At 28.9% G+C, this 26,735-nt stretch overlaps 2 protein-coding genes across 3 annotated transcripts; both read right to left on the bottom strand.

Annotated features, from left to right (window-relative positions):
* Positions 1 to 1,515: 1,515 nt before the first annotated feature.
* LOC107953562 (protein STICHEL-like 2) lies at positions 1,516 to 7,523 on the bottom strand. Of its 2 annotated transcripts, none has more exons than XM_016888903.2 (8): positions 7,045 to 7,523; positions 4,712 to 6,380; positions 4,401 to 4,620; positions 3,963 to 4,148; positions 3,652 to 3,870; positions 2,481 to 3,171; positions 2,327 to 2,381; positions 1,516 to 1,844 (listed from the first exon to the last, which is right to left on the bottom strand). In XM_016888903.2, the coding sequence occupies exons 2-8, from the start codon at positions 6,278 to 6,280 to the stop codon at positions 1,764 to 1,766; spliced, it is 3,021 nt and encodes a 1,006-aa protein (XP_016744392.2). In that variant the 5' UTR covers positions 6,281 to 6,380; positions 7,045 to 7,523; the 3' UTR covers positions 1,516 to 1,763. The 2 variants fall into 2 exon arrangements, with proteins under 2 accessions (XP_016744392.2, XP_040973375.1); XM_041117441.1 differs by having other exon boundaries at positions 2,481 to 3,195; positions 7,045 to 7,503.
* Positions 7,524 to 22,130: 14,607 nt separating this feature from the next.
* LOC107953561 (BTB/POZ and TAZ domain-containing protein 1) lies at positions 22,131 to 26,247 on the bottom strand. Its single transcript, XM_016888902.2, has 5 exons — positions 26,074 to 26,247; positions 25,840 to 25,973; positions 24,773 to 25,076; positions 24,342 to 24,661; positions 22,131 to 22,567 (listed from the first exon to the last, which is right to left on the bottom strand). The coding sequence occupies exons 1-5, from the start codon at positions 26,185 to 26,187 to the stop codon at positions 22,297 to 22,299; spliced, it is 1,143 nt and encodes a 380-aa protein (XP_016744391.2). The 5' UTR covers positions 26,188 to 26,247; the 3' UTR covers positions 22,131 to 22,296.
* Between the last annotated feature and the right edge of the window lie 488 nt (positions 26,248 to 26,735).

A 26,735-nucleotide genomic window follows, 5' to 3' on the forward strand; every position in this document is an offset into this window, starting at 1 on the left:
TCACTAAATTATGGATAACTTTTCATTTTGGTCATTTAATTAAAAAAGTTATAATTTGGTCGTTTCACTATTTTAAAGTTTTTATTTAAGTTACTGGACTATTCAAAAGTTTTTATTTAAGTCACTAGGCTATTCAATTTTTTTTTTAGAAAAATGTTTCGTCAATGAGCTCCAAGCAATAATTCGACAATCGGTATGGTAAATCAGTAACCATCGACAAATAGAAAAACATATCTTAGATCCAAGTCGATTTGATGATCAATGTTGGATATTGGTGAAAAAAATTGATTGAATTTTTATTCATAGATTCATGACATCCAAAGTTATTTCATGAAAAAATTGAACCGTAGAAAAGAAAAAAAAAAGAGATCTTTCGATTGATGCAGCAAGTGCAAATAGAAAATGGCATTAATTTTAACAACCTAATGATTTAAGAAAACTTTTAAATAGTTCAATGATTAAATTGTAATTTTTTTAATTAAATAAACAAAATAAAACTTACCCATAATTTAATAACTAATTATCTAATATACTCTACTTTTTAATATATTTTACACAATATTTTTCTAACTATAAAATCATAAAAAATAATTAATTAATTGAAAAAAAGGTACACCAAAATTATCATTTTATCAACTAGAAATATTTCTATATAAACAACCTAAAAATACAGATACATGAATTATGCCCTGTCTTGACTTGTATAGAGCTATAATGAATATTTTTATTAGATACTTGTTTGACACTTATTTAAATTGTAGAGTGCAAAACACATGTAAAACTAGTAGTTTTTTTTGTTAGGAATTAGATTTTTATTTTTAAATTATTTAGGAACAACAATAAATAATTTCATCAGTCGATTTGAATACAAAACATATATAAGATTTACTAAGAACCGAGTTGGACGATGATGCTTGAATGTTAAGAATTGGGTTGGACAATGATGCTCGAATGGTCAACTACTTGATATATTTCTGCATTTAGATTATTTAGGAATAATAATAAATAGTTTGATGAGTAGATTTAGACTTATTATTTTAAATTTTGTGTGTGTTCTTTTTTATTGTTATTGTTTACCATTATTTGATAGATCTCCCTTTTCTTATTTAAATTGTGTAAATTTTTTGTCGATTTAGTCTTGCTTATTACCCTAGATATATCGTACTTAAAACTAATTGAACTAATTGAAACTGTGGATAGATGAGTTAATTTGCATTTTTAAAAAATTATTTTATCTCACTAATTAGATAAACCAACCATTAAGAAACCTAATTACCACAAGAGAATCGCTCTCAATAATGGCAATAAGAATTTACAATTCCAAAAGCCACTGAATTCCCCATTAATACTGTCTTAGCTTCCAAAAGCCACTAGCAATCCATAGCCCATTCCAATATTCAAGGTTTTAGCATCTCTAAATTAAAATGAACAACAAGATTCAAACCTATACTTCCCATTAATTTTGTAAAAATAATCTTTTTTCCTTTTTTTAAAATTTAATATAAAAAAATAAGATTAAACCAAAAAATCCAATCGGTTAATGATTATTGAACCAAAAAATCCTTACGAAAGGGTTGAACAACCAACAAACATCAACGTTTCGGAATATACATAGGACTGTCATGTCTATGCTTCATCTGTAACAGTTAGCATCAATATCTAGTTTCATATAAGATTTATATATACTTACAAAAATGTGCCATTAATCACTACTTGGAACCTTGTACTGATCCTTTAGACCTCGCAACCATGCCCACACCAACCTACTTGGCGATCGAGCAAGGAAGAACCCAATCCACTATGTGCGGCCTCCGACTACGTTGGTTATATGTCAGCTGCCAAGCCTGCAGTATTCATCAAGTTAAAAATGTCAATGCCGTATAATCAGAAATAACTACAAATAACTAAGGATAAAGATACCATGAAAACTCCTATACTAGAAGTCAAATTGCATTTTATCTCATGCCACTAAAAAATGAGCAAATTAGTCCAGTGCATTAAATCAAAGAACAAATTGATCATTTTTATTAAAAATTTCATTCATTTTTTATGTTAAAAATTAGTGTGGCTGAAAGAATAATTAAACAGTTACACATGTACTTCATACTAATATAGAAAAACCTATTTTTAATAGTAAAAATGAATGAATTTTTAACAAAATAACCAGTTTACTTTTTGATATAACGTACAAAGGCAAAATGCAATCTAACTTCTAATACAAGGATCTCCATGATACTTTTAGCGGTGGCTAAGTGTACTCAAACACGGTCATATTTCCATCCAATTCTCGAGACAATTCGATAACATTAGTGTCATTAACTTTTACCTTCTTTAATGGAAAAGTAGGGGTTCTCCAACAAAGCACCTCGGAGTTCTTCAACCTGCCCAAAATGAGTAATCATTGAGGATAAAAGAGTCGTATACATGTTCATATACATACCATATGCATGTCTCAAAAAGGAAAAGACAAGACTTCTTACCTATCCTCGTTATCAGAGCTGTAAAAGGAATAAGGATCATTGGAACAAATCCCGGGAATAGATAATGTGAGTTTGTTTTCTTCCATTTTAGTAGTGTTGGACAAATGCGCCTTCTTTTGAGGCCTCAATGATCTAGGGAAACAATTCGGCTGATAATCGGGCTCTTCAACGGAACGAATCTGGCATTCGCAGTCCCTTCCTTCCCCTTTTGATGAATCAACTAAATATGCAGGAGTCCGAGACGTATCGTCTCGTAATGAACCACAAGATGGGGTTGCACCTGTGCTTAGTATGTTCCCTTCACTATTTCTGAAAGCTCGAACCACTTCAGACCCATGAGAACAACTATGAGGTATTTCGAATCCGTGATCAGAGTAATAAGTTAAAACAGGTCTATGTCTGTCACTTATCATCGGTTTTTCCGAGGCGTATTGTGAAACTTCGGAATCACTTCCACTTTTCGTAGATGAACTTGACCTCAGATGCAGCCTGCGCGAACAACTAAACAAACTAAAAGATGGTTTCCTTGCTTTGGCAAACTTCAATGATGGATCAGTAACTGAAAGATTAATCCGAATCTCCACATTTGAGCCGATAGTCAATTGAAGTGAACTTGCGATATGTTTCCATGATTTTTCAGCCCTAGACACGTGATTAGGACTGCAGAATTCTAGTTCAGCTATAGCCAGACCTGAATTCGAAGAAATATTAAACCCTAAAAAATGGAATGGGAAAAAGCTATAATTCACTGTACAAAAGCTCGAAAGCTCCTGGAGACAATAAAGACGAGAAATTCTCAATGCATTATGGAAAACAAAGCAATATCGAAGAAAGATCATGTAAAGTTTCCCGAAAATTCTTGTAGCCGCAAGCCAAAATAGTTTATGCCAAGTAGAGTGATCTAAAATATGTTCAAATATGACAAGGGATGCTCAAGAGTGTTTATGAAATGGACAATTACCGGAGAAACTCCAGCACCAATAGACAAGTCATTAGTTTCAACATCAACGTATCCATGCATCAAAAAGGGACAAAAAGGGTCCATTACGTCATCAATCCATGCGCACGTTTATTCTTACAATCAGCTTCATAATTTGCTAAATTTCGTATGCGAGCAATGAGCATATATCCTAGGTACAGGTTGAAGAAAAAAAAAATCAGAATCATGTACCTTGATTAAAACGAAGAGAAGACAATTTCCCTTGTTTCCTCAGAAATTTCTTAAGGGAACCAGACTGGCATAATTCGGTTGCTCTGTTCCATATAGATTCAAGACTTCTCTCGGAATCATCCCGTTTCGCCAATTTAGAGGAGCTAATGCCATTACACATACAAGTGAAAGGATGATTCGACCTCTCACCAGTCGATGATGTGCCGTTAGAGTCACCATCTGCTTCCGAACAAAGAACAAACCTCCTCAATACATTAAACTAAATTAAAAATTTCAGGTATAATTTTACAACTGATTATAACAACGCTTACCTTTGTGTTGAGCATTTGCCAAACATAATTTTGAATCGTTTGTCTCCGGGAAATTGGATTCCATAGAGCTTAGTTGCAAAAGAGCAACGGTGAGCCAAGTTGTTTGATTCTTTGACACTCTCAAATGCTTTTCTGTTTCCGAAAGTGTTCTCAGTGCATGACTCAACTTTTGCAAGCTTGATTCAGCTGTGATACAACAATTTGCAATGCTCAAAACAATGAAACACTCGATACTTTCATTGTGCGAATGCTTGTGAATTCATTTACAACCTTTGAATTATTCAGTTTGGTTCAGTGGTATCTACCAAATATAAGGTTGCTATATATTGGTAATATGGGTTATAATCCCGTATTTTCAACGAATTCAGCATCATTATCAAATCAACAACATACTATATATGGAAAAACAAGGGTGTTGCATGGATATACAGAACTTACAAGTATGCTTTCCGAAGAACTTTCTTCTGGCTTCCGAGCTACCTTCCTCACATTTCCCGGCAAGAATGTCCATAATGAGATTTGCTAGCTGTGATATAAGTTGCATAGGATCAATTTTCGACCTCATTAGCTCCCGTGCTCGTATTACCGTATTTGAAGTGTCACAAGATAAAGCCAGATCGAGCAAATCAAGCAACTCATCATCTGAAACAGTTCCAATCTGCCCCAGTGAACGAAAAAGACATTCAATAACTTAGATGCAAACGTAAGCACCGGAAGAGATTAGAAAAAGAAAAGTTTACAGCACTTACAAGCTCATAGGTTAAGGACATTGTGATCTTTTTACCGAGCAAACTCAACTGCTCGAGCATCATCTCTGCATCCCTTAATGAGCCATTGGATTTAACAGCAATGAAGCCTAAAGCAGCCTGATCATAGTCTAGACCTTCTTCAACACAGAGTTTCTCCAACCGGTTTGAAATATCAGAATCTTTTATCTTCGGGAAGTGATATTTTTGCGACCGAGAAACTGCACTTCTTGGCAGCATATCGAGTTCAGGAGTACTCATAACAAAAACAATGTGATGAGAAAGTTTCTCTAAGCTGTTTAAAACCGTCGCCCATGTCTCACTATGCAGTAACTGGCACTCATCAATGATGAAAATCTTAAACCGTGAAGAAACCGGAGGTGAAACTGCATTCTTAACAAGGGACCGCAACCTATCCGATCGATTGATTCTCAATGAGTCAACCTCCTTAACATCTCTGCTCCTTCCAGAAAAGAAGGTAATACATTCTCGACACCGACCACATGGTTTATCCTCCTCCAATGAAAGACAATTCAAAGCAGCAGCAAAGATCCTTGAGGCACAAGTCTTCCCAGTTCCACGAGGACCATGGAAAAGGTACAAAGAGGCTACCCTTCCTTTAGAAATGGCACTCAAAAGAGACCTCACAACCACGCCTTGTCCTACCAATTCATCGAAAGATTTTGGCCTGAATTTTTGGCCTAAGCTCCTAGGAGTGTCCGAATAAGGGTTAATTTCACCGTTAATGCATTTCCAAAAGCTCTGCCCGCAAAGAGTTGTCTCACCTGTGTCTGAAGACAACAAAGGGAAGTCTTCAAAATCAGATGAAGGATTGGATTCTCTCAACCTCGGGGTTTTTAACCAACAGTAACTTATTCCACATCCACGGTGATTTCGATCCCCAGCATCAACATTTTCATCTACATACAATGAGGTACTACAACTAGAAATAACATCAAGGGAAGGGCTAGCAACATCACCATTAACCCCAAATGATTGCACTTGATTCCTAGATTGACATTTCAGTTTCGAATCACAGTGATCAGGTTCATTGCATGAAGCTAAATCCTCCATATAATTACAACTAGGTGCCATACATATCAAGCTCATACCATCATCCTTAAAATTACCATTGTATCTTTTACCCAAGGGACTGTTGCTTTGGACCTCTTCCTTGTTTAATCCATAATCCGTAAAATCACCATTATGACTATCCGATCCACTGGCCTTTTCGGTCCTAACAAGTGAAGCAATGTTCCTTAACTGTTCCACATTCTCACATTCAATCAACTTAGAGTTAGAGTTTTCAGGAACAGGATGCAACCCGAGATCATAACCTTGCTCTTTTCTTCGTTCGTCAAATTCATTTCGCTCGGAACCAGCTTCCATGCAACCATTCACAAACTGCAAAGAGATCCCATTGCTCGAATTCGTATCCCACTTGACATTATCAAACAAAGAAGAGAATTTACTCATGGAATTAGTGGATGGATCCCTTAATGACCTCACTCTCCTAAGTGCTATTAGGGTTCTTGAGATTGGTATATCAACAGAATGTCTTCTACCATCCATTCTTTTCAAAATAGCAGTATTTTTAAGTATCAAAATAGTGCTCTTTCCTTCAACATAAGCTCATGTAACGGGATTTAGAAACATGATATGAATTCATAACCTGAAACCACAATAAAAACAAACAAAATAATCATAAAAGACATTGTATTAACCATTAAACAATCTACAAGCAAACTAGAAAATGAACATAACATTACATCAAAACCAGTATAGAATGCCCATATGTTTCATTTTCTGAAAAATTTCAGTTAAAAATCCAAATCAAAGCATAAAAAACCCTCTAAGATTATCTCTTTAAAGCAAATTACAGAAGAGGGGGGAAATGTCCACAAGACGAGTCATTTTCATGAGAAACATACACTCAATGTATCAAACTACATGATAAATGAACACCCAAAACCTAAAAAATGCAGTACATTTTTCATATACATTTATTAAAAATTAAAACCTTAGACATTGGGGAAGCAACTTAGTTAGTTTCAGTCTTTTACATACCTTCAAAATAGAAAAAGCAAAAGAAAAAAAGGGAGAACCATAGCCTAGAAAACAAACAAAGAGTAAAAGGCTGAAGCAATGTAACTTTGTATTAAATAAAAGAAAAACTCCATATACAAAGTTCAAGAATCTCTAGAATTCAAATTTCATAGTAACTGAAAAAAAGGGGGTCTAAAAACAAATAATAATAAAAATGTAATGGCCCAAGAAATAAAGAAATGCAAATAAAAACAAAAGAATGCAATTGAAAAAATAAAACAATGTCAGACCTGTAAGATGGAATATTATGGAAATGAGAAAAAAAATTAGAGATAGAGGTCTTCACTCTTCAAACCCTCAAAAACAACTCTCAAAATCATTGAAGTTCACAAAAAGATTTGAAAAAAGTTTGGCGTAAAAAGTGGGATACATTGTCATTATTTTCTAAAAATAGAAAAACCCAAAGCTAAAAAACATCAATATTTTAAGCTTTTGGATTGTTTATAGGTTTTGATGTAGAAGATGAACTTGGAGAAGAAGACAGAAAGATAAATGGCAAACTCGTAAATGTAATTAATGAGTACGGGGAGTGTTAATAAATAGAAAGAAAAAATAGATATATATTAATGGGAGTGTTCGTTTGTAGGGAAATTTTTTTTATTTTTTTGCCAGAAAATTCTTTAGTAATGTGTTGGGTGCAGAGTGTTGCAGAAGGTAAGGGAAGGAAAAAGGGTGTAGTCTCGTGGTGTTGGCCAGTTTGTGGGGTTTTCAGTTAGTTTTTGTGGGGCTCTTGAATAAGGAAAAACAGTGTTTTGTAAAACCATGGTTTGGTTTGGATTGGGTTCTTTTGCATGAGTTCCATCTGGTCAAAAGGTGTCTCAAATTTTGACTCACGGTCTAATCGGTCAAATTTAATTCTTGATTTAATTACTTCCATTGATTCCATATTAAATATTTATTTATTTATTTTATAAAATCATTTGGATTTCTTCAATTCAATTGGTTTTGAGTGTTTCGTTTGAAGATTAGTTTAACTATTTTGCTCAAAATAATATATCGGTCGGTTTTTAATTTAACCTATTTAATTGTGAATCTAATTCGATTCATATAATATTGAAGAACAGCAAGTTTTATAGAATCAGACAATAGACGAATCGATCAAGTAATCGGTTCGTCGGTCTAATTAATCAATTCAGCTCGATTAAATAAATCATCAAAAATTTATAAAAATATTAAAATTTTAGTTTAATCGTTCGATTCAATCAATTTTTTGCACAATTCAATCAATCAGTACAATGCCTTTTTTTTATCAATACCTAACTGTTTCCAATCTAAATGGTTCAACGAGCTAATCTAATTTAGTTACAGCATTATTGAAAAAAAGTTTTGAAATTTAATTTTCAAAATCTTAGCTGATTTAAATTACTCTTTAAAATTTATAAATATTTTTATATTTATATATTATATAATTAAATATATATTAATATGATGTATATATTAAAAATATGTTAAATGTTGAGTTCAAATCTCATCAATCGCAAAAAAATATGTTTGCTTGTGATCAAGGCAAGCACTAACTATTGCACTCAGCAATGTGCAGGTTTTATAACTTATTTTATTTGTTTGCATGTTCAATTAAAATATTTCAATTGTTTGATTGTATCTTTTAATGGATTTTGTACAATCAATCTCGTGTTCATTATTGAAGAAAAAAATAAATTTAGCAAAATTACAATTTAATAATTCTTATGTGATCTTCTTATCTTATATTCTGAGATATGTAATCCAATATGACACCGGTTAACTTTACGAAGATTTATCTCAATCATTTGTATCGATATTTAATTTGATGAAATTTGAACATTTCAAAATGGATTAACGCTCACAAAACTTCATGAAGCTAGATTCGTGTTTTAAATTTGGAAGCCTTTATTTGAACTTGAAAGAGGTGTATATTATAATATTCTTTTGAAGGTTTTTATTATGGGATAAAACGTTTTTTAATCATTGAATTTAACCATTTTTTTTCATTTTGATATTTAAATTGTATTTTCTTTTTTTAGATTAGTGTCAAAATTTGATAGGTTTTTCTTAAATTTAAATTTCGTTGTTAAGTTATAATGACATTACGCTTTAAAAATGTCCCACATCATCACTTAATTTTAAAAAAAATAATATTTATTTAAATTTTATATAAAATAACTGAGCAATAAAGTGACATAATCTCAAAATGTCATGTCACAACATAATAATAGAATCTAAATTTTGGGATAAATTAAATTTTTTATCAAATTTCAGAATTAATGTGGAATAAAAAATATTTATTAACCATCAAGACTGATGTTGTTTTTCCCCTTTTATCTTTTTTTCTGGTTTATTTAATAAAAAAGTAAAAATAAAATTGATGGTGAAGTAATAAGAGGCAAAATCATTAGAAGAAGGCATGGGGTTTGCCGGTGTTGAAAAGAAGCAAAGGTATGGGTGCTGTGAAACGTAACTTAAAAAGTGAACACTGAAGAACCAATGTACAATTCAGGGTCCACTTATTATATTTACCGACTTTTCGAAGCTGTTAAGAAGAAAGGTTAAATTTTAGTCTTGGTCCTTCTATTATGTTCGATTTTAAAATTTAATCTTTACACTTCAAGTTTATATAAATTGATATTTTTATTTTTATAATATCATTAATTCATTCAAATAGTTAATAATTTGGTCTCCCTATTTTTATAATATCATTAATTAATTTAAATAGTTAATCTTATTAATTTTTTAATTAAAATGCTCATATGAATTTTCCTCTTTCTTTTGTTGTTGGAATAAATATTTCTAAAAAAAATTCACATCAATATTTTGAAAAAAAATAATTAGATTCATTATTTGGTACTCTACAAGTGAAAAATAAAAATTATACAAATATTCATGACGAGTGTCCTTAAAAGTATATTTAAATACCTAAAAATTAAATAAGTGAAATATTTGTCACGTTATAATTATGCTCTTGAAAAAAATTATTTTTTACTAACAACACACTTGATAATAAATCTAAATAGTTAATGATGTTAATTATATGGACTCGTGTCAACCACTCAAAACAACAAATAGTTGAAGTTGAAGTTCTATATCGACACTTTAAAGTTTAAAGTTCGAGTTTTAGTAAAGACTTGCCTCCCCCGATTTATAATGCTTGGACTAGTAAAAAACAAAAGTTTCGTCATAAAAACATAAAAATAAAGGACTAAATTATACTCAATGACTAAAAAAAAACATAAAAATAAATGACTAAATTATACTCAATGACTAAATATTAAATTTGAGTATAGTAAATGGATGATAGTCATAAATAAAAAGAAACGAGTTAATATATTGTTTGGTACATGAGTTTGGCTCCAGTACATGAATTTGGCTTTAATATTCAATTCAATACTCAAATTTTTCAATTATATATTTTTTTCAATTAAGTACTCGAGTTTGGTTTCAATATTTAATTTGGCACCTGAGTAAGGATAGCAACGGAGAGGGACAGGGTGAAACTTTGCCCGCCCAAACCCAACCTGAAGCTTGACTAATTCACCCCGCCTAACCCTGACTCTTAAGAAAAAAAATCCATTCCGAACTTAAAATTTAATAGGAGACTCAACTTCAACTCAACCAGAATTTGATTTAATTATTTTATTTTTTATTTTAAAGTAAATATTATTTTTTAAATTTAGGCTTAAAATTTAATATATTTATATATTGAAAGCAAAAACTTTATATATATATTAAGGTATTTTTGTAAATATATCGATACAAACTTACCTCAAATCTAATTTTATTATCGGATTTGAGATTTTTTTTCATTCTTATGCCTTAGTTTTTTTGTTTCAATTAAATACCCATGTATTTTTATTATAGTATATATGTCAAACAATTACTAAGTCAATTTACATCATTTGATCTAAGTACTAAAGTAAAAATTGAAATTAAACACGAGTAGGAATTAATATATTAACATGAAAGAAACCCAACAAATTAGTCTCGAATATTGAGCCTTTTCATTTGTTGACATATCTGAGTTTTTCCCGTGCAGTACTACTCACTGTACCCATGCCAATTTTGACGCAGCACAGCGTCATTATCTCCCCGAGTGGCCGATCAATGGATGGCTCAGTGGTCCTGATTTTTACGTCGACGTTGTCGCTGCAATGGGGGAGGGGGGTTCATTTAAAAATGTCTCAGAAAAATGTGACAGGAGGGGATGATGTCTCGTATTACTCTCCTATAAAGTAAAGATGACTTATTATTTACAGAAAACAACCCATCAAGGAACCAGGGAACAAATGAGAATAAACAGTTTGAAGATGTTGGTTCAGCTTTGCATTTCTTTTGGGTTCTTTTTTATTCATGTCTTCCAGGCGTTCGTTGAATGTTCTCTGCGGGGGTGGTGAACTGGTGATAGAAGTCATAACTTGAGAAGAAACTTGATGAAAAATTAAATAAATTAAGAAAATTATGTCTAATATCACTAAATTATTAATAAATTTATGTTTTAATTTAAAAAGTTACAAAATGAATTATTCAATAGTTATAATTTAAGTTATTAAACTATTCATAACCTTTTATTTAAATGACTGAAAAAAATTCAAGTAGCGAGCTTCGAGTAACAATTCAATGATTATTACAGGTGATTAGTAACTATCGATGATTTAAAAAATATATCTTATTTCAACTCGATCTAATGGTCAATGTTGGAGATCATAGAAGAAAGCTATTTAAATTTTAATTTACAGATTCGTGGGGTTCAAAAATGCTCAAAAATAATTTATGAAAAAAACTAAATTGTATAAAAGAAATGGAAGAATAACTTTAATAATTCAATGACTTAAATAAAAATTTTTGAATAATTCAATGATAAATTTGTAATTTTTTTAAGTGATTAAAATGTAAAACTATTAATAAGTTAGTGACTCTAGGTATAGTTTATCTATAAATTAAATATTTTGATAATAATCCAGTTCCGCTGGCTGGGATCAGCTTAATTGGTAACCAAATAGATTAGAATCAAATTTCGTGGATTTAGGGTTTTGGTTTGATATCTTCGAGGTGTTGGTTGAATCTTCATTGGGGTGACAACCGAAGGAGAAGAAAATTGATTAAAAATTTAAAGGCTTAAAGAAAAACAAATTAATAATATTTTTCCAATACAAACAAAACTTACATTGTATTTTAGGGAGAAGAGGTTTTCGAAGGATTCAAAGTAAGGGAAAATATTATCGCTTGAATTTAGGACTAGTCAAAAATCTATAGGTCCACATTATGATTTTTTTAGTTATTCAATTATAAAAAATTATATAACTATTATTTAACTATTTTATTTTATTTTTGCCACTTAACTATATTGGATTTTTTGATATTTGCATTTTTACTTTAGTCAATTGATGATAAATAAAATAAAATTGAATAGTTGAATGATCATTTTATAACTTTTCATAATTGTCTAACTAAAAAAAATATCATAGTTGAATGACTTCTATTATAATTTATCCAATTTTATTTTAAAAATACTAAAATTGAATTGTGAATCTTTTAGGAGTATAAAAGTATAACTTATGATTGTATTAGATTGTAATTTTAGGATGGCTGAATGCTCAAATTATGTTTTTTTTTTGTTGATTTAAAAGCTAAACTTTTCAAAATGATAATCTAAGGGCAAAACTTTTATGAAAGTGTTGAAATAATTTCATACACTTCAACTTAATTTATAGTAAAATTAGGTGAATGTTGTCTTTTTTTTTCTTTTTTTTTTAAATATAACACGTGATAACTAAATTATATACTACTTGTGTTGAAACGAATAAATAATTGCTAATTACTAAGGAAAAAATAGAATGCTTGACTAAAAGTGAAAATTGAAATGGGCATTTCAGATAACATTGTATAAACTACAACACAAAAAATTATTTACGCAATATGTCTACAAAGTTTAGCGAGTAAATTCATTATTTTTAATCCTGATTCAAGTTTTATCACACCCTAATATAGCAACATTACTTTTGTGTCTAAAGATCTAGATCACTTATCTCTAATTTCTCCCCTGATAACTTAGACACTAAACGGTAATTTGTTTACTCTCTCAAATATACTCACAAAATATGTTCCACTATACATAGATAAGTGCTATCAATGTTCAATTACAAAATCTGTACAAATCTCTTAATATATAAAAGTTTTGAGACTTGTTGATAAACTAAATATCAATTTCAATCTAATCCATTTTTCTAATAAGCTAAAAAAATTAATATAATATAATACTAAAGACCAAAGTAAATTAGACTGTTGGAGACAAGCCTTCAAAGTATGTCTCGATCTAACATCTTAGATCCAAATGATCTGATATGTATGATCTGATCCAATCCTTAAGATATGTTTTTTCGTATAGATTAGTCTTCATTGATAGGCTTGGACAATTCACAATATCAACATTGATTATAGCCTAAAGGTTTTGTTTAAAAATTTGTAAACTTCAAACATGGCAAGTAAGTTTACGTGGCATCTTTCTAGTTGTCCATTTCTTATAACTCTCGCTATGATATTTTCTAAACCGAGACAATTATTGTTAGTCTATAGTGATTATAGCCTTTAGTGGGTAAAGACATAATTGTCTGTTGGATTCCCATGATTGTTGCGAATAGAGACTAGAATGGGTTCAGGTGGTTTAAAGAGTCGCTAAGAATAGTGGTTTGAGGAAGTTAAGGTTAGGTTTGAGTAGAATATAAACCATGTGAGCTTTGCCTCTCCCTTCACTCCAGTGTCAAGAAGTACTTATAAAGGGAGGTTGGTAGGAAGTGAGACCTAACAATTGAGCTCTTTATTCCATAAGTGGGATGGTAAGGTGGCAAATGTCGATTAATAGTACTATTGAAGTTGATTTGAAGGTGCTAAACAAGGTGTTTGTCAAGTAGAGATGCGATGGATTGATAGGTGTCGTCAAGAACTCTTCTCCATATATTTTTTAATATCCGCGTGGGCTCGCTTGGTGTGAAGGGATGTTTAAGTGATGCACACTGCACTTTTAGTGAGATTGCAAAGTCAAGTTTTCCCTTATTTCTAATGGTGTAATTGAGACATTTGTACTCATAAATTACTTAAATTAAACTTGAAAAGGCTCGAACTTGATTAGACAATTTCAAGTCGAGCTCGAGCTATCGATAAAATAAAATTCCAACTTAAAATTACTTGATGGAAGTATACCACTATTTATAAATTAGAATTTCATTATAAAAATATATAAAAATTTTAAAATTTAGAATTATGAAATATTAAATAAATAACAATTTTTGATTTACCAACTTGAGTCAGGCATATTACAAACTTAACCAAATAAAATAAAATATTTAGCACCTCAATCTTGTTTAGTTTAATCCAACATCAAATAGGCTAAACTATAAAAACAGTTATCCAATTATTAGTATTTTTTTTGCCACTCAAATTTAAAACTTTATATTTTAATTATTAACATTATCGAAATTTAATATTTTTGGTTATTCCTTGATCAATGACCTCTTTTTTATTGAGAAAATAATAAGTTTAACTCCCCAATATTTACAAACCCTATTAACTTTGTTTTAATTCTAAAAAATTCAATAAATTTAACTCACAACTTTATACATTTTATCAATTTAGTTTTATTTATTAAAGATTCAAAAATTTAGAATGTAAAAAACTTTAGAAAAACAAAAAAATTTAAAAATTAAAAGTTTGTTTTTATAAAAATACATAAAATTTTATAAAAAAATACAAAAGAATACCCGATATTTTTCTTTTTTTGACATAAAATTCATTTATTAAAATATTAATTTTATAAATAATTTTAAAAATCATAAACTTTTTCCTTTTATTTTATAAATAATAAATTTTATTATTAGTATGACATTTCATTAAGTTTTAGATTAAAATATTAAATTTTAATAAGGTTGATGATTACATAAAATCTTTTAAACATTAATAATTAAAATAAAACACATTGATTATTTTTATAAAGTTCCCAATTAAATATAATTAACATTACTCAAACCAAAATTAAAGTACAAACAATAAAACTGAAGTGAATATGACAACCGACTTTCAGATTGTTGAGGGATATTCATATCAGTTTGAAATAAATGAGAAATTATGAAGAGCAGAGGAAGTTCATTTACAATAGAAGAAAATAAATGGTGCAATGAGTGGGAAGGTAGCGCTGCGCCGCTGCTCCCAACTGTATTTATTGAATAGCGTGTGAGAGGCGGAGTAGGTTAGCGGCGCTACCCCCTGACTGCCCTGCCCGTTGGGTCCTTAGGGTTCTGACACCCCCACCCCACCATGGCTTCAATTCCAAAGCCAAATATCAATAAGCCAAGGTTATGTAGATATAATTATTTTAAACTATTTTATTCGTTTTCTTTATAAAATTCATCACTAAATCATAAATAAAATTTCGTTTTATTTATTAAATTACTTAAAAAAATTTCTTTTAAGTTATTAAATTGTTAAAATTAATGTTATAATATATTTTTTGCTCGCGTTATTTGTACCAATTAAAAGTTCTCTTTCTTCTTCTTTTCTATAGTTCGGTTTTATCTTTTCATAAAACAATTTTCGACATCATAAATCTACAAACTAAAATTTAAAAAGTTTTTTTCTCTAATATTGGACACTGATTGTTAGACCAACTTAGAATTAAAATATGTTTTTTTACTCGCTAATTGGTACTAATCTACTATATTAATCATCGAATCGTCAGTTAAAACTTGTTGTCGAAACTTTTTTTAAATAAAAAACTTACCAACCATTGACTCAAATAAAACTTTTAAATAAGTTAGTGACTAAATTGTAGTTTTTAAATATGCCAATGACTTAAATAAAAGTTTGTTTTATTATTGGTATTCGGGTTCATAACTATCCTTTTTAATAATATTATTTTTAATGTTTGAACGTGCATCTTCTATTGAGAATCTGCACCAAAAAATTATGATGTTAATCTCTACACTTTACAAAAATTATGAATTTAGTCTCTGTACTTTGATTTAATTAATTTTAGTTTCTATACTTTTGAAATCGATCAATTTCGGTCATTGTACTTTTTGAATTTTGAAATTTTAGTCACGAGTCAAATAGTAACAATTAAAATCGTTTAGTTAAATTCAATTATTAGTTATAGTTTTAGTCTATAATCTCCAATTAAATAATTTTAAGTCTCTATACTTTTTTAACATTAAAAATAATAGTCTTGAGCGAAAATAATAGTTGTTAATTTATTAATTGTAAATTTTAATAAGTAATATATAAAAATAAAAAATCGACATAACATTAAATATATAATAATATATTTACCGCATTGAAAATAAAAAACTTAATAAATTTATCTGTGAGGACTAAAACTTAAAATTTTATTTTTTAATTAATTATTCACCTCTGGCGCTGATAGAAAGATATTTTTCAACTGCCACCCATTCACGTGGTTTTATTTGATATTTTATTTTGTGACATGATGGGCTTTGGACAGTTGTTTAAGTTTAGGCCTAAAGTGTGAAGGGACAATTTCAAAGTTGTTGTTTAGCCCAATTTTGGACTATCAATAATAATAATAATAATAATAATAATATACCGTTTGATTATATTACGTAATATTTTAATTTAGAAATGTGATTTTATTTTTAATAAATTCAATTAATTTTAAACATTAAATAAGAGAAATTAATTTCTAGAGAAAGATAACGTATTTAATAATTACACAGTTTTCTATTTCTTACGTGGCTTAATCAAACGACTACATCTTCTTATTTCTATCTTTTAACCATAAGTATTGATTTAAAAAGGATCTTACCAAACCCGTTATAATAAAATCTCACATTAGATGATAATTTTTTTAGATATTTAAGAAGATTTTAAACACAAATATTATATCTAAAAAATTAAATTTGAAATAATATACCAAGTAATATATGAGATAATATATAGTCTTTCATATGGAATGAATGAAAGGAAATCTTTTTGATGTAGTAGGCTAAGGGAAACGAATCTCTCCAAATAAGAAAATTTGATTATATTTACTTGGTTTTTTTTTCACGTTTTGATTTCATTAAAAAATTACATTTCCATCTTAGATGAATGGTAGGGTGCGTTTAACTTACTTTTTATTTCACGCTATTATATCTAATCTTACCATCACCACTGTTTTTACATTAACCATAGATAAACACATCACTCATCCCAACTCACCCAAAATAATCCGTACAAACTTAGTTTAAAATCAAGTTTTACATTTAATTAAATGATTTTAAAAAAAAACTACAATGATCCCAGAGCAAAGTTGAGCATGCAATTTTTTCGTGGGGTTTAATTACTAATTTTGTGATTCGCATATTAATCATTTTACAATTTTAAAATTTAATAATACAACAAAAAAAGTTTGAAAAACATATATTAAAAAATTTATAACATTAAAAATTAAAGAAATATTTTTATATCAAATTTAACTAATTTCTAAAAATATAACTAATATTATGTTTTTAAAAATGAAAAAAAATAAAAATCTAGATTTTTTTGGTTAAAAATGATATTTTTCAAAATTACGAATAAAATATTAAAAACATAATTTATATTCTTACCATTTTTTCTAAAAAATTTTATAAGGAATGATTGAGTATAATTTAATGAATAGATATAATTAATTTGTGTATTACACGTGTAAGAAAATTAGTGTGAATTTTTATTTTCAACCCATATTTTGAGTGTGAATTTTTTTTAGTATTATAAAATAAATAAATTATTTTGAATATCATTATTTTTTTATATTTTTAGTTTATATATTTGAATGTATTTCACCAATATGATGAATGTGATAAATTTTAGTATATCATATTGCATAGGTTGTTGTATGATATTAGCACGGTCTATGTTTGACCAAGTTTGACCTAACTTAAAATATGAATATCAAATTTTATCTAGATTCGTCCATATTTATAAATGATTGATCGAAACTCGTTTTAGACTTATGAAGTTAGAATTTAAAAAACAATACTATATATATTATATTGTTTTCATCTAAACAAATTTGTTCCCTAGATGTATTTTAAATAACTGTATTAAAAATATTCTGTATATATAATTATAAATGTTGGAAAATCACTAAAATTTTGGAAAATAATTTAAAATTATAAATATAAATTATGACTATATATATAGATTAATTTAATGATATATTATATAAAAATAATTTAATATACTTTCATAGTTATCTTATTTTTACAATAGTTGCACCTCTCTTATCCGTAATTAGTAGTTAAATTATTTATTACTCCTTACTAAATTATTTATGATTCCAATTTATTATTAGTGTTGAATAATTTTACAAAATAAAAGTAAAAATATCTGAAAATAAATGGAAGCTTGCCATAAATACTTTAAATTAGGGGTTTTTTACCCAAATAATATATATTTTTTTTTTACTGAAATAGAATAAGGCCCCTTTATTTATCAATCTAGGAAAAGTGAACAGTCCATTAGAGTTTGTTGTACAACGCATCGCGATCTTTGTACAACTGAACCATGACAATCTGTTTAGTCACTCATGCCTTTCGGTATGACACTTGGTATTAGAACCGTTTTTGCATTTCGGCAATCAACACCGATACAAGAATAGTGGACATGTCTTTAACTATTGACAAGATGCAGTTGCAGATGGTTTTTGAATGACAATCCACATATAGTCTATTCTAATTTTTTAAACTTTATGAACTCTTTTATAATTCTTTTGAATTTTGAATTTTTTATAATTTTTAAATTATTTGTTGACAAATCATATAAGATAAATAGTAATAAGTCAGCATGAAGTATATGTAGACGGTCACAACGATTGTCATGCCAATATCACTAGAAATTAATATTTTAGTTAACATTTCTGTTTAAAAAAACATTTTGATGGTCAATTTAACTCAAAAAATAAAAATAAAAATAAAAATAATAAAAGATGTGATTGTTAAAAATTAAATTCAACATTACGCCTAAAAAGTTGGGTCAACTTTTTCTTTTTTACATTCACAACTAGATTTGTGCAATTTATTAATTTTATTTATAAAATAAGATAAATTACATTAGGGTTCATCCAATGATTAAATCTAAAAAATGTCACCCACAAATGCAACAAAGTAAATTGGATCGCCGTTTGATTAGCCATTAACATATTTTCCTAAATAAACCCCAACCTTGTGGAATAGTTTTCAGCATTATCATCATTCAAGGGGACACCCAACACCTTAATCATTAGCTGACCACTATTTTAGTTCAGACCATATTTTAAATAGGATAAATTGCACTTAAGGCCATTAATTTATTAGTAGGTTTACATTTGGATCACTTAACTTCAAAAAGTTACAAAAATGGTGATTGATTTGTTCAAAGTTTTCATTTAAGTCACCGGATTGTTAAAATCGTTGATGTATGGCATTCTCCATTTACACCACCTGCATCAATTGAAACCTCTTCTTCCTCTTCTCTTCTACAATCCACATTTTTTTTGTAAAACAACTTTAAACATCACGAATTTGTACAAAATCTAAACAGCTTTCTTCTCCGATCTCTAATATTGACCGTCAGATCGACTTGGATCTAAGGTATGTTATTCTACTCGTTGATTGGTACTAATCCACCATAAAGATCATTGAATCATTGCTTGGACCTCTTTAACCGGACTTTTAAAAAAACTTATCAATCAAGTGACTTAAATAAAAACTTTTGAGTATTTCAATAATATAAATAAAAACTTTCAAATAGTTCCATGACCATTTTATAACTTTTTGAAGTTAGATGACCAAAAAATAAACTAAATAATAATTTAGTGACCTTAAACATAGCTTACCCCAAAATACTAAAATTATAATTTTTTTAAAAATATTTTAAACCGTGAAACGTGTGAACATTTTGGACTAAGGGTGAGTTTGGATGGGCGGTAGGGTGTGATGCAGTATATTTATATTACTTTCCGTATCACACTACAGTATCTCTATAATATCTAATCTCACCGCCACCATTATTTTACTAATTGCAACTAAACGCACCGCGCATCAAAACTCATCCTAAATTTAATTTGGGCACGAAAAACCTATCCTAATATCATATTTGCATTTTATCATTTTAAATTAACATGACTAAAAATAATCAACACATTGAACTAATATACATACATGATTGTAAGATTTACTTGGTTTTTCTTTTTTTTTAAACATGAGATTTATTTGTTCTATTGTCATGTTTCACATGCTGTGTTAGTAAGATCGTTAATACCATATTGGTGAGCAAATTGTTTTTTTTTGCTAAATTTGGTATGTTAGGTATTAGTTTGATTTGGTATGTTGTTTTAAATTTATTGATATTTTTAAAAAATATTTTTTATATAATACTTAAAATTACCTATAACTTCTCTTTTAACTCTTAAAAGGAGGATAAACATGTTTCAGCAAGTTTGAATTCACGTTTTCTTGTATTAGAAAAATATAAAAAATTTCATCAATTATATAAAATATAGATCGATAAGCATTATAAATAAAATTCATCATTCAACAAATTCAAAATATAAAAAAAAATCATCTCATACATTAAACAACAATATTATTCCATATTAAACATATAGAATTCGTTTGGTAAACTTTATAGTTTAAATTTTAATGATTAAAGTTAAAGTTTTTACTATTTATTACTACAAGCAATAAAAAAGTTTTCAATAGTATTCATGCATCGGTTAATATATGCGATCGAAATTATATAAAATAAATTATTGCGATCCATATGACTAAATCAGTGCAAAATTGATTACATTACCTATTAAACTTTCAGCCCTTGTATTATTTCTCGAACCAACTTGTAAGAAATTGTAAGTTTTTGAAAATCGATTTTTACGGTTCTGTTGTCAAAAACAACTCTCATAAGTTAAAAGATGTCGTGAATGTGTGGTCAAATTTTAATTAATATGGTCTACATATTCTAAAAAAAAGTAAAAAAAAACCTAATGTGGTCTACATAAATGAAGGTCCATTTTGGAGTAAAATTAAGGTATTTCCATCTTCATTTTACGGTATATGAAGATTAATCTTTTTGAGTAAGGGTGAAATTAGAAATTTTTTTAGAAAGATCAGATTTGAAGTATAAATTTTTTAGAGAGTTAAAATGTAATTTCGTTATCGTATTAATATAAAATTTTACAATTTTCAAAGAATTAAACTATGAACTTTTTGTTTTTGGAGAGAATGTAATTTAATTTTAAAATTTAAGGAGGATCAAAATATAATTTTATCATTAAATTAATTTAAAATTTTGTAAATACTCAAGGGACTAAAGGAGCAATTTTTCATTTTTAAAGGTCAAGGCTTTTGTCTACCTTCCTCTAGCTTCAGCTCTCTTTTCTCTCAAAAATTCGTGGTTATCTTTCTAAATATTGTTATTTTTAAAATTTGAATCTAAATCATCTTCTAACTTAATACTTATAACTTGAAACCCCACTTTTTTTACTTAAAAGGAAAAAAATAAAACCAAACATCTAAAAAAGAGGTTAAGAAAAAGAAGATTCCCACACAATTTTAAAATGCAAAAGAAGAGAGAAAACAACAGGAAAAGTATATTGAAAAGTGAATTGAATGATAGGATCCAAAATCCAACCTTAAAATTGCCAAGTAGGATTACAATGGGATTTCTTGGTTTGCTTTTATGCTATTTCTTTAACCCTACATCAATTGACAAAATGAGAGCATCTTACATTACTTTTCCTATGAAACTGGCTTTTAGATTTCAATGTCTCTAAAATGTGTTTGTCAAACATTAATTGTGCATCAATTTGTTAAAAAAAAATTATCACCCATATTATTAATTCAATATTCTTTTTATGTTGAAATTGTACTCTAAGTTATGGTTTATTGGTTAATTATTTATCTTCTTCAAAAAAAAATTATTTGAGTTTAAATCATTGTTGTATAAAAAGTATAGAGAGAGAGATAGAAAAATAACTCGACCCTTTTCGATTTTTTAAGTTGAATGGAAAAACACATTTTTCATAATACTTTTAATCCAAAAGTCAAATGCTCTCCATTGCTTATATATCAAAAGCACTTTATTTTCTCACCGGAATAAAAAATATTTAAAATCAAATCTTTATTAAAATTCTTGAGTTAAAATTTAAATAAATATTATTCGAATTAAAATTGGAGTAAAAAGAAGCGATGAAATTATTAATTATGGATTCGAGATTGTTGGCTTTCTTTTTAGCACTGAAAATGATGGTGTCAAAATTTCCTTTGATAACATGTGAAGATAAACTCATGCCTAACTATTGAAAAGATGATTAAAAGTATTTTGTGTTTCACATAACTAAACTTAATATCCATTCTATATTTAAAATTCAAATACATATATTAAAATATAGACATCAAATACGAATACTTTTTTACATCACTACAACCCTCTCATACTACCCATCATAAGAAGATTACTCCATAAACCTCTCCTAAAACCAAGGAGATGATGATATGATAGGCTCATAACAACTCACTTTCATATACATAAGGCAATAGGGATATATATATATGAATCAAATAATTTTTGAACTCCTTTTTTCTACTGGAAAAATCTTTCAATACCTGATGATGGGTATCCATTGTTTCCCTCAGCTCATCTTCTCTCTTTCTCTTGGGTGTAGTAGCTAAAGCTAAAGAAGCTATAGCTTTTGCTGATAAAACTTTCTTCACTAGCAGCTTCCACTTCGCATCATCACCCATTTTTTGTTGTTGCGCTTTCACTTTGAATTGCCTGTCAATATATTATTTTTTCAAAGTGATCAGTGGTTGTTTTTTTATGGTAATAATGTGTGCAAGTGAAGATAAAAGATGAGATCATTTGAACTATTTGGCCTATTAGTCTAGGGCATTCACCCATACTTAGTAGCATATGTATGTGATAGTTATGTGCTTGATAAAAGCATCATGAAGGCTTTTGTATTGAGAGTATCTTTTTTATTAAAAAATGAACAAATAGTCATTGTGCATTAAACTAAAGAATAAATTAATCATTTATGTTAAAATTTTCATCAATTTGTACTTTTAAAAACTAACATGATTGACAGAAAAATTAGATAATAACATGTGACGTGCCATACGTATCTTACGTATCTCATATTGATGTATAGAAATATGAAATGAAATTTTAACAGAAAAATTAATTTACTTTTTGATCTAACATTCAGAAATTAATTTACTTATTTTTTTTAACAATCTAACTAATATAAATAACTACATAAAATTTTTACTTGATGTACTCCTATCAATATTGTATGAGCTGTAAAAAGAAATGGAACCTTTTAAGACCCACCATAGCAGGTAGGTTGATATTTTTTCTTTTATGTTAGAGCATGAAATGAAGGTGACTACCAAAAAAAATGGAATCTTTTAAGACCCACCATAGAATATAGGTTGATATTTTTCTATGTTAAAAGCATGAAATGAATGTGTGACTAGGTGAGGCTTATCTACTGTTTTTCTCTGACAAGATTAAACAAGTTGGCAATAACCATTTTCAAAGATAATTATATTTGCCAGTTGTATGAATTTGACAAATTGTACTATCCCCATCTTAGCAATAAAATCTCCAGTCTTATTCACTAAGCACAAGATTTTGCAACTTAATTGCCATAATTCTTGGGGATTGGATATTTTGTTTGTGCCTGAAATTTGTAAAAAATATCAAGCTATAATTGAGTTATAAATATCAAAGGCAAACATTAAAAAGGTGATAGGGACAAGCCAACTCCGAGTTGGCCATAAACACATTCTCATGGAGGATGAAAAGCCAAGTAGAAAACAAAAACAAAACGCAAATGCTAAACTTCAAAATGTAATCGAACAAGTAGGATCTTAAAAATTGTCCAGTAAGTTAATTTAACAGGATAGATTGAAGTTCAGTTTAATTGACATTATTAATAATTAAGAGGATGTAAATTTAAGCATGTTAAACCTATTTTTCTATAATTTAAGGGCTGAAAAAGGTTACGAGTAAAGATAACTTTTATATAAAAAATTAAATATATTAATAATTTAATTCTCAATATTTACATATTTTTGTTAATTTAATCTATTTTTTATAACTAAATTTCACCCTCAACAGATAAACTTATCTCAACATGAAATGCATGTAAATTATGCCAACATCATTAAAAAAAATAGTGTTTTTTTTTTGCCAAGAAAAAAATAGTGTTTTAATCAACGTTTTTAGTAAAAAAAAAGAAAAAGAAAAGAGATTGAAAGGTTAATAATTAAATTTAATTTAAAAATTAATGATCAAAATGATAGAAAAATATATAAATATTGATGACTAAATTTATTATCACATTAAAAAATAAATTAATTGAACCATCTAACCACCAAATCAGAGTTTTATATACCACATGCAAAATGCCATGGCCCTAGCCAGGCTGGTGGCCTCTTGAAATTTAAAAATGAAGTTTTAATTGCACCAACCAAAGAGAAATGACTTTTATCAATAAAATAAATTATGAAATAACAAATGACGATGATTTTAAATTTTTTACCTGCAAAGTGGAACCCTGCATGAATCAGGCTGATCACAAATGGAAGAATGGAGTCGAAGAAGCTGCCACATTCGATTGCAGCGAGAGCACCCTCCACCATTAACCCTTGTCTTGCACAAAGCGAAATGCTTTATCAACAGCTGAACACCATGGCACGTCGCGTATTTGTTGCAGGGACTCGGTTTCTTTGCCGGTTTCACGTCGTATGGCCCCACAATTGTGCACCCTTCCGTGCATATGTGTTGTAAACACACCATTGCCTCGCTTAGCTGTAAATACAAGTTCTGTTCTTTCATGTGCCGTCTCATTCTCCTTTTTCTCTGCGGAATTATGTCGAACACTAAAAAGTCAAAACCCATTTTAACAAAATAACAAAATGATGATCATTATCGACTTTAATAACGTTTCTGGGTTATTTTTTAGTGATTTACCTTTTCATCTTCATCGATGAATTGGAGAATCTCAAGTTCAAGCCAAGGATCATGGTCCTGCATGAAATTCCAAGCTTCGGTTTGCTCGACGGACTTGAAATGGGCGGCGATGTATTTCATGCACTTGATGTAAAGATCAGGAGCGTCGCAGAGCCTAGCGAGTTGGAGGACGTCCACCGCGTTCTCCGCCGTCAACCGTTGACTAACTCCCTTGCTGCACCTCTGTTTCAGCTGTGGGACCGAGTAAACGTGCGACAATACTAGCAAATGAATCCCGTATTTCGCAATTTCCTCTTCCTTGCACCTATTGCAAAAAATAAAAATAAAAATAAAATAATAAAAAATCAGTGAACTCAATTCGGTCAATTCAACTTCGGCACTAAAAAAATAAAAAACTGAAACGTAAACGAAACCGCATCCTCAAATTTTGGAGAAATATTAGAAAATTCCATAGCCGAGCATAAGTAGCCACGTGGAACCTTCTTAGAACTAATAATTTTATAATATATAAAAAATTTAGGTAAAAATATTATGAAAGCGAAGTATTATGTCCTAAATTGCATTTTATCCCTCTGCTCTAATTGAGTAAATTAAATTTTATATATTAAATTAAAGAATAATTAAAAATTAGAATAGCTGACAAATAATTAAACAGTGTATAACTCATGTTAATCTACATAGATTATTTTTTAACAATAAAGTTAGATAAAATTTTTAATAAAAGAATTATAGCTTAAAATTTATCTCTCTGAATTTAAATTTTTTTTAAAAGATAAAAACATCCTCGTTTTAATTTTTTTTACTTTGTATACGGAAAATATTTTAATAATTTCTTAAAGAAAAGGATGAAATAAAGGACGTATAATTTTGCTAATTAGATTCAAAGGTTTAATAATTTCCTAAAAGAAAAGAAAGTAAACGAGGTATAATTTTACTGATTAGATTCAAAGGTGATTTTTAACCGTTAGATTAATATATCACGTGGAAAACAAGGAAAGAAATGAACGGCGAAGATGATCGAACAAACACACTGTGGAACACCACCAAATGTTTAAAAGCAAACCAACCTGGAAGAATAGAGGTAATCAACAAAAGCCGAAACGGCGTCGCATGGAACTCCGAGAATCGGAATGACTCGTTCAGAGCTCCGGTGCTTACGTGGTTGTTCGATTATATTTTCCAGCACCGGCGACGCCATTGCCTAATATATATTTTTTTTTTGTAAAAAAAATCAGATCAGAAAAAAAAAATTCAAATCTAAAAGGCTCTTAAAACAAGTTGAGAGAGAGTTTGTGATTTACCAATATGCTGGAGTGAGCGGGGATTCGGAAGCCGCCGGAAGTAAGGATGTGGATATCAGGTTCCGGTAATTCGGAGGCGGAGGAGGAGGTTGAGTTACAATTGCTGTGTTCCATTGAAGGAGGAATATTAAAGAAAAAGGAGAGTGTTGTTTGGCGACTGATGTCCAGAGAGGTTGGCTGAGACTTGAATTATATAGGCAGCCAAAAGAGCTAACAAAAAAAAGGAGACAATGAATCATCCGACGTGTCATCATGCATGACGAAAAAAATTATGGCTGACTGTCCCACGCGCTTCATCATTTTACTTTTTTCCTTATTTTGAGAAAGAGTAAATACATATTTTGATACCTCAACTTGATTTATAGTTCAATTTGGTACCTACGCTTTTTTTTGTACAATTAGATACCTAAACTTGGCTTTAAGGTTCAATTTGGTACCTAAAATTGGGTTCATAGTTCAAATTAGTTGAAATAAGTCATTTACTGTAAGTATTAAATTAGAAAAAAAAGGCAAGTTCAAGTGACTAATTAAACCAAAAAAAACTTAAGTATCAAATTCAACCTTTTGCCTTTATAGCTCAATTTGGTACCTAAGCCATTTTTTTGTCCAATTAGGTACCCAAACTTTAGTATTAAGGTTCAATTTGGTACTTAAGTTTTGTC

The sequence above is a fragment of the Gossypium hirsutum genome, chromosome A07 (assembly GCF_007990345.1).
Source record: "Gossypium hirsutum isolate 1008001.06 chromosome A07, Gossypium_hirsutum_v2.1, whole genome shotgun sequence".
Classification (NCBI taxonomy): domain Eukaryota; kingdom Viridiplantae; phylum Streptophyta; class Magnoliopsida; order Malvales; family Malvaceae; genus Gossypium; species Gossypium hirsutum.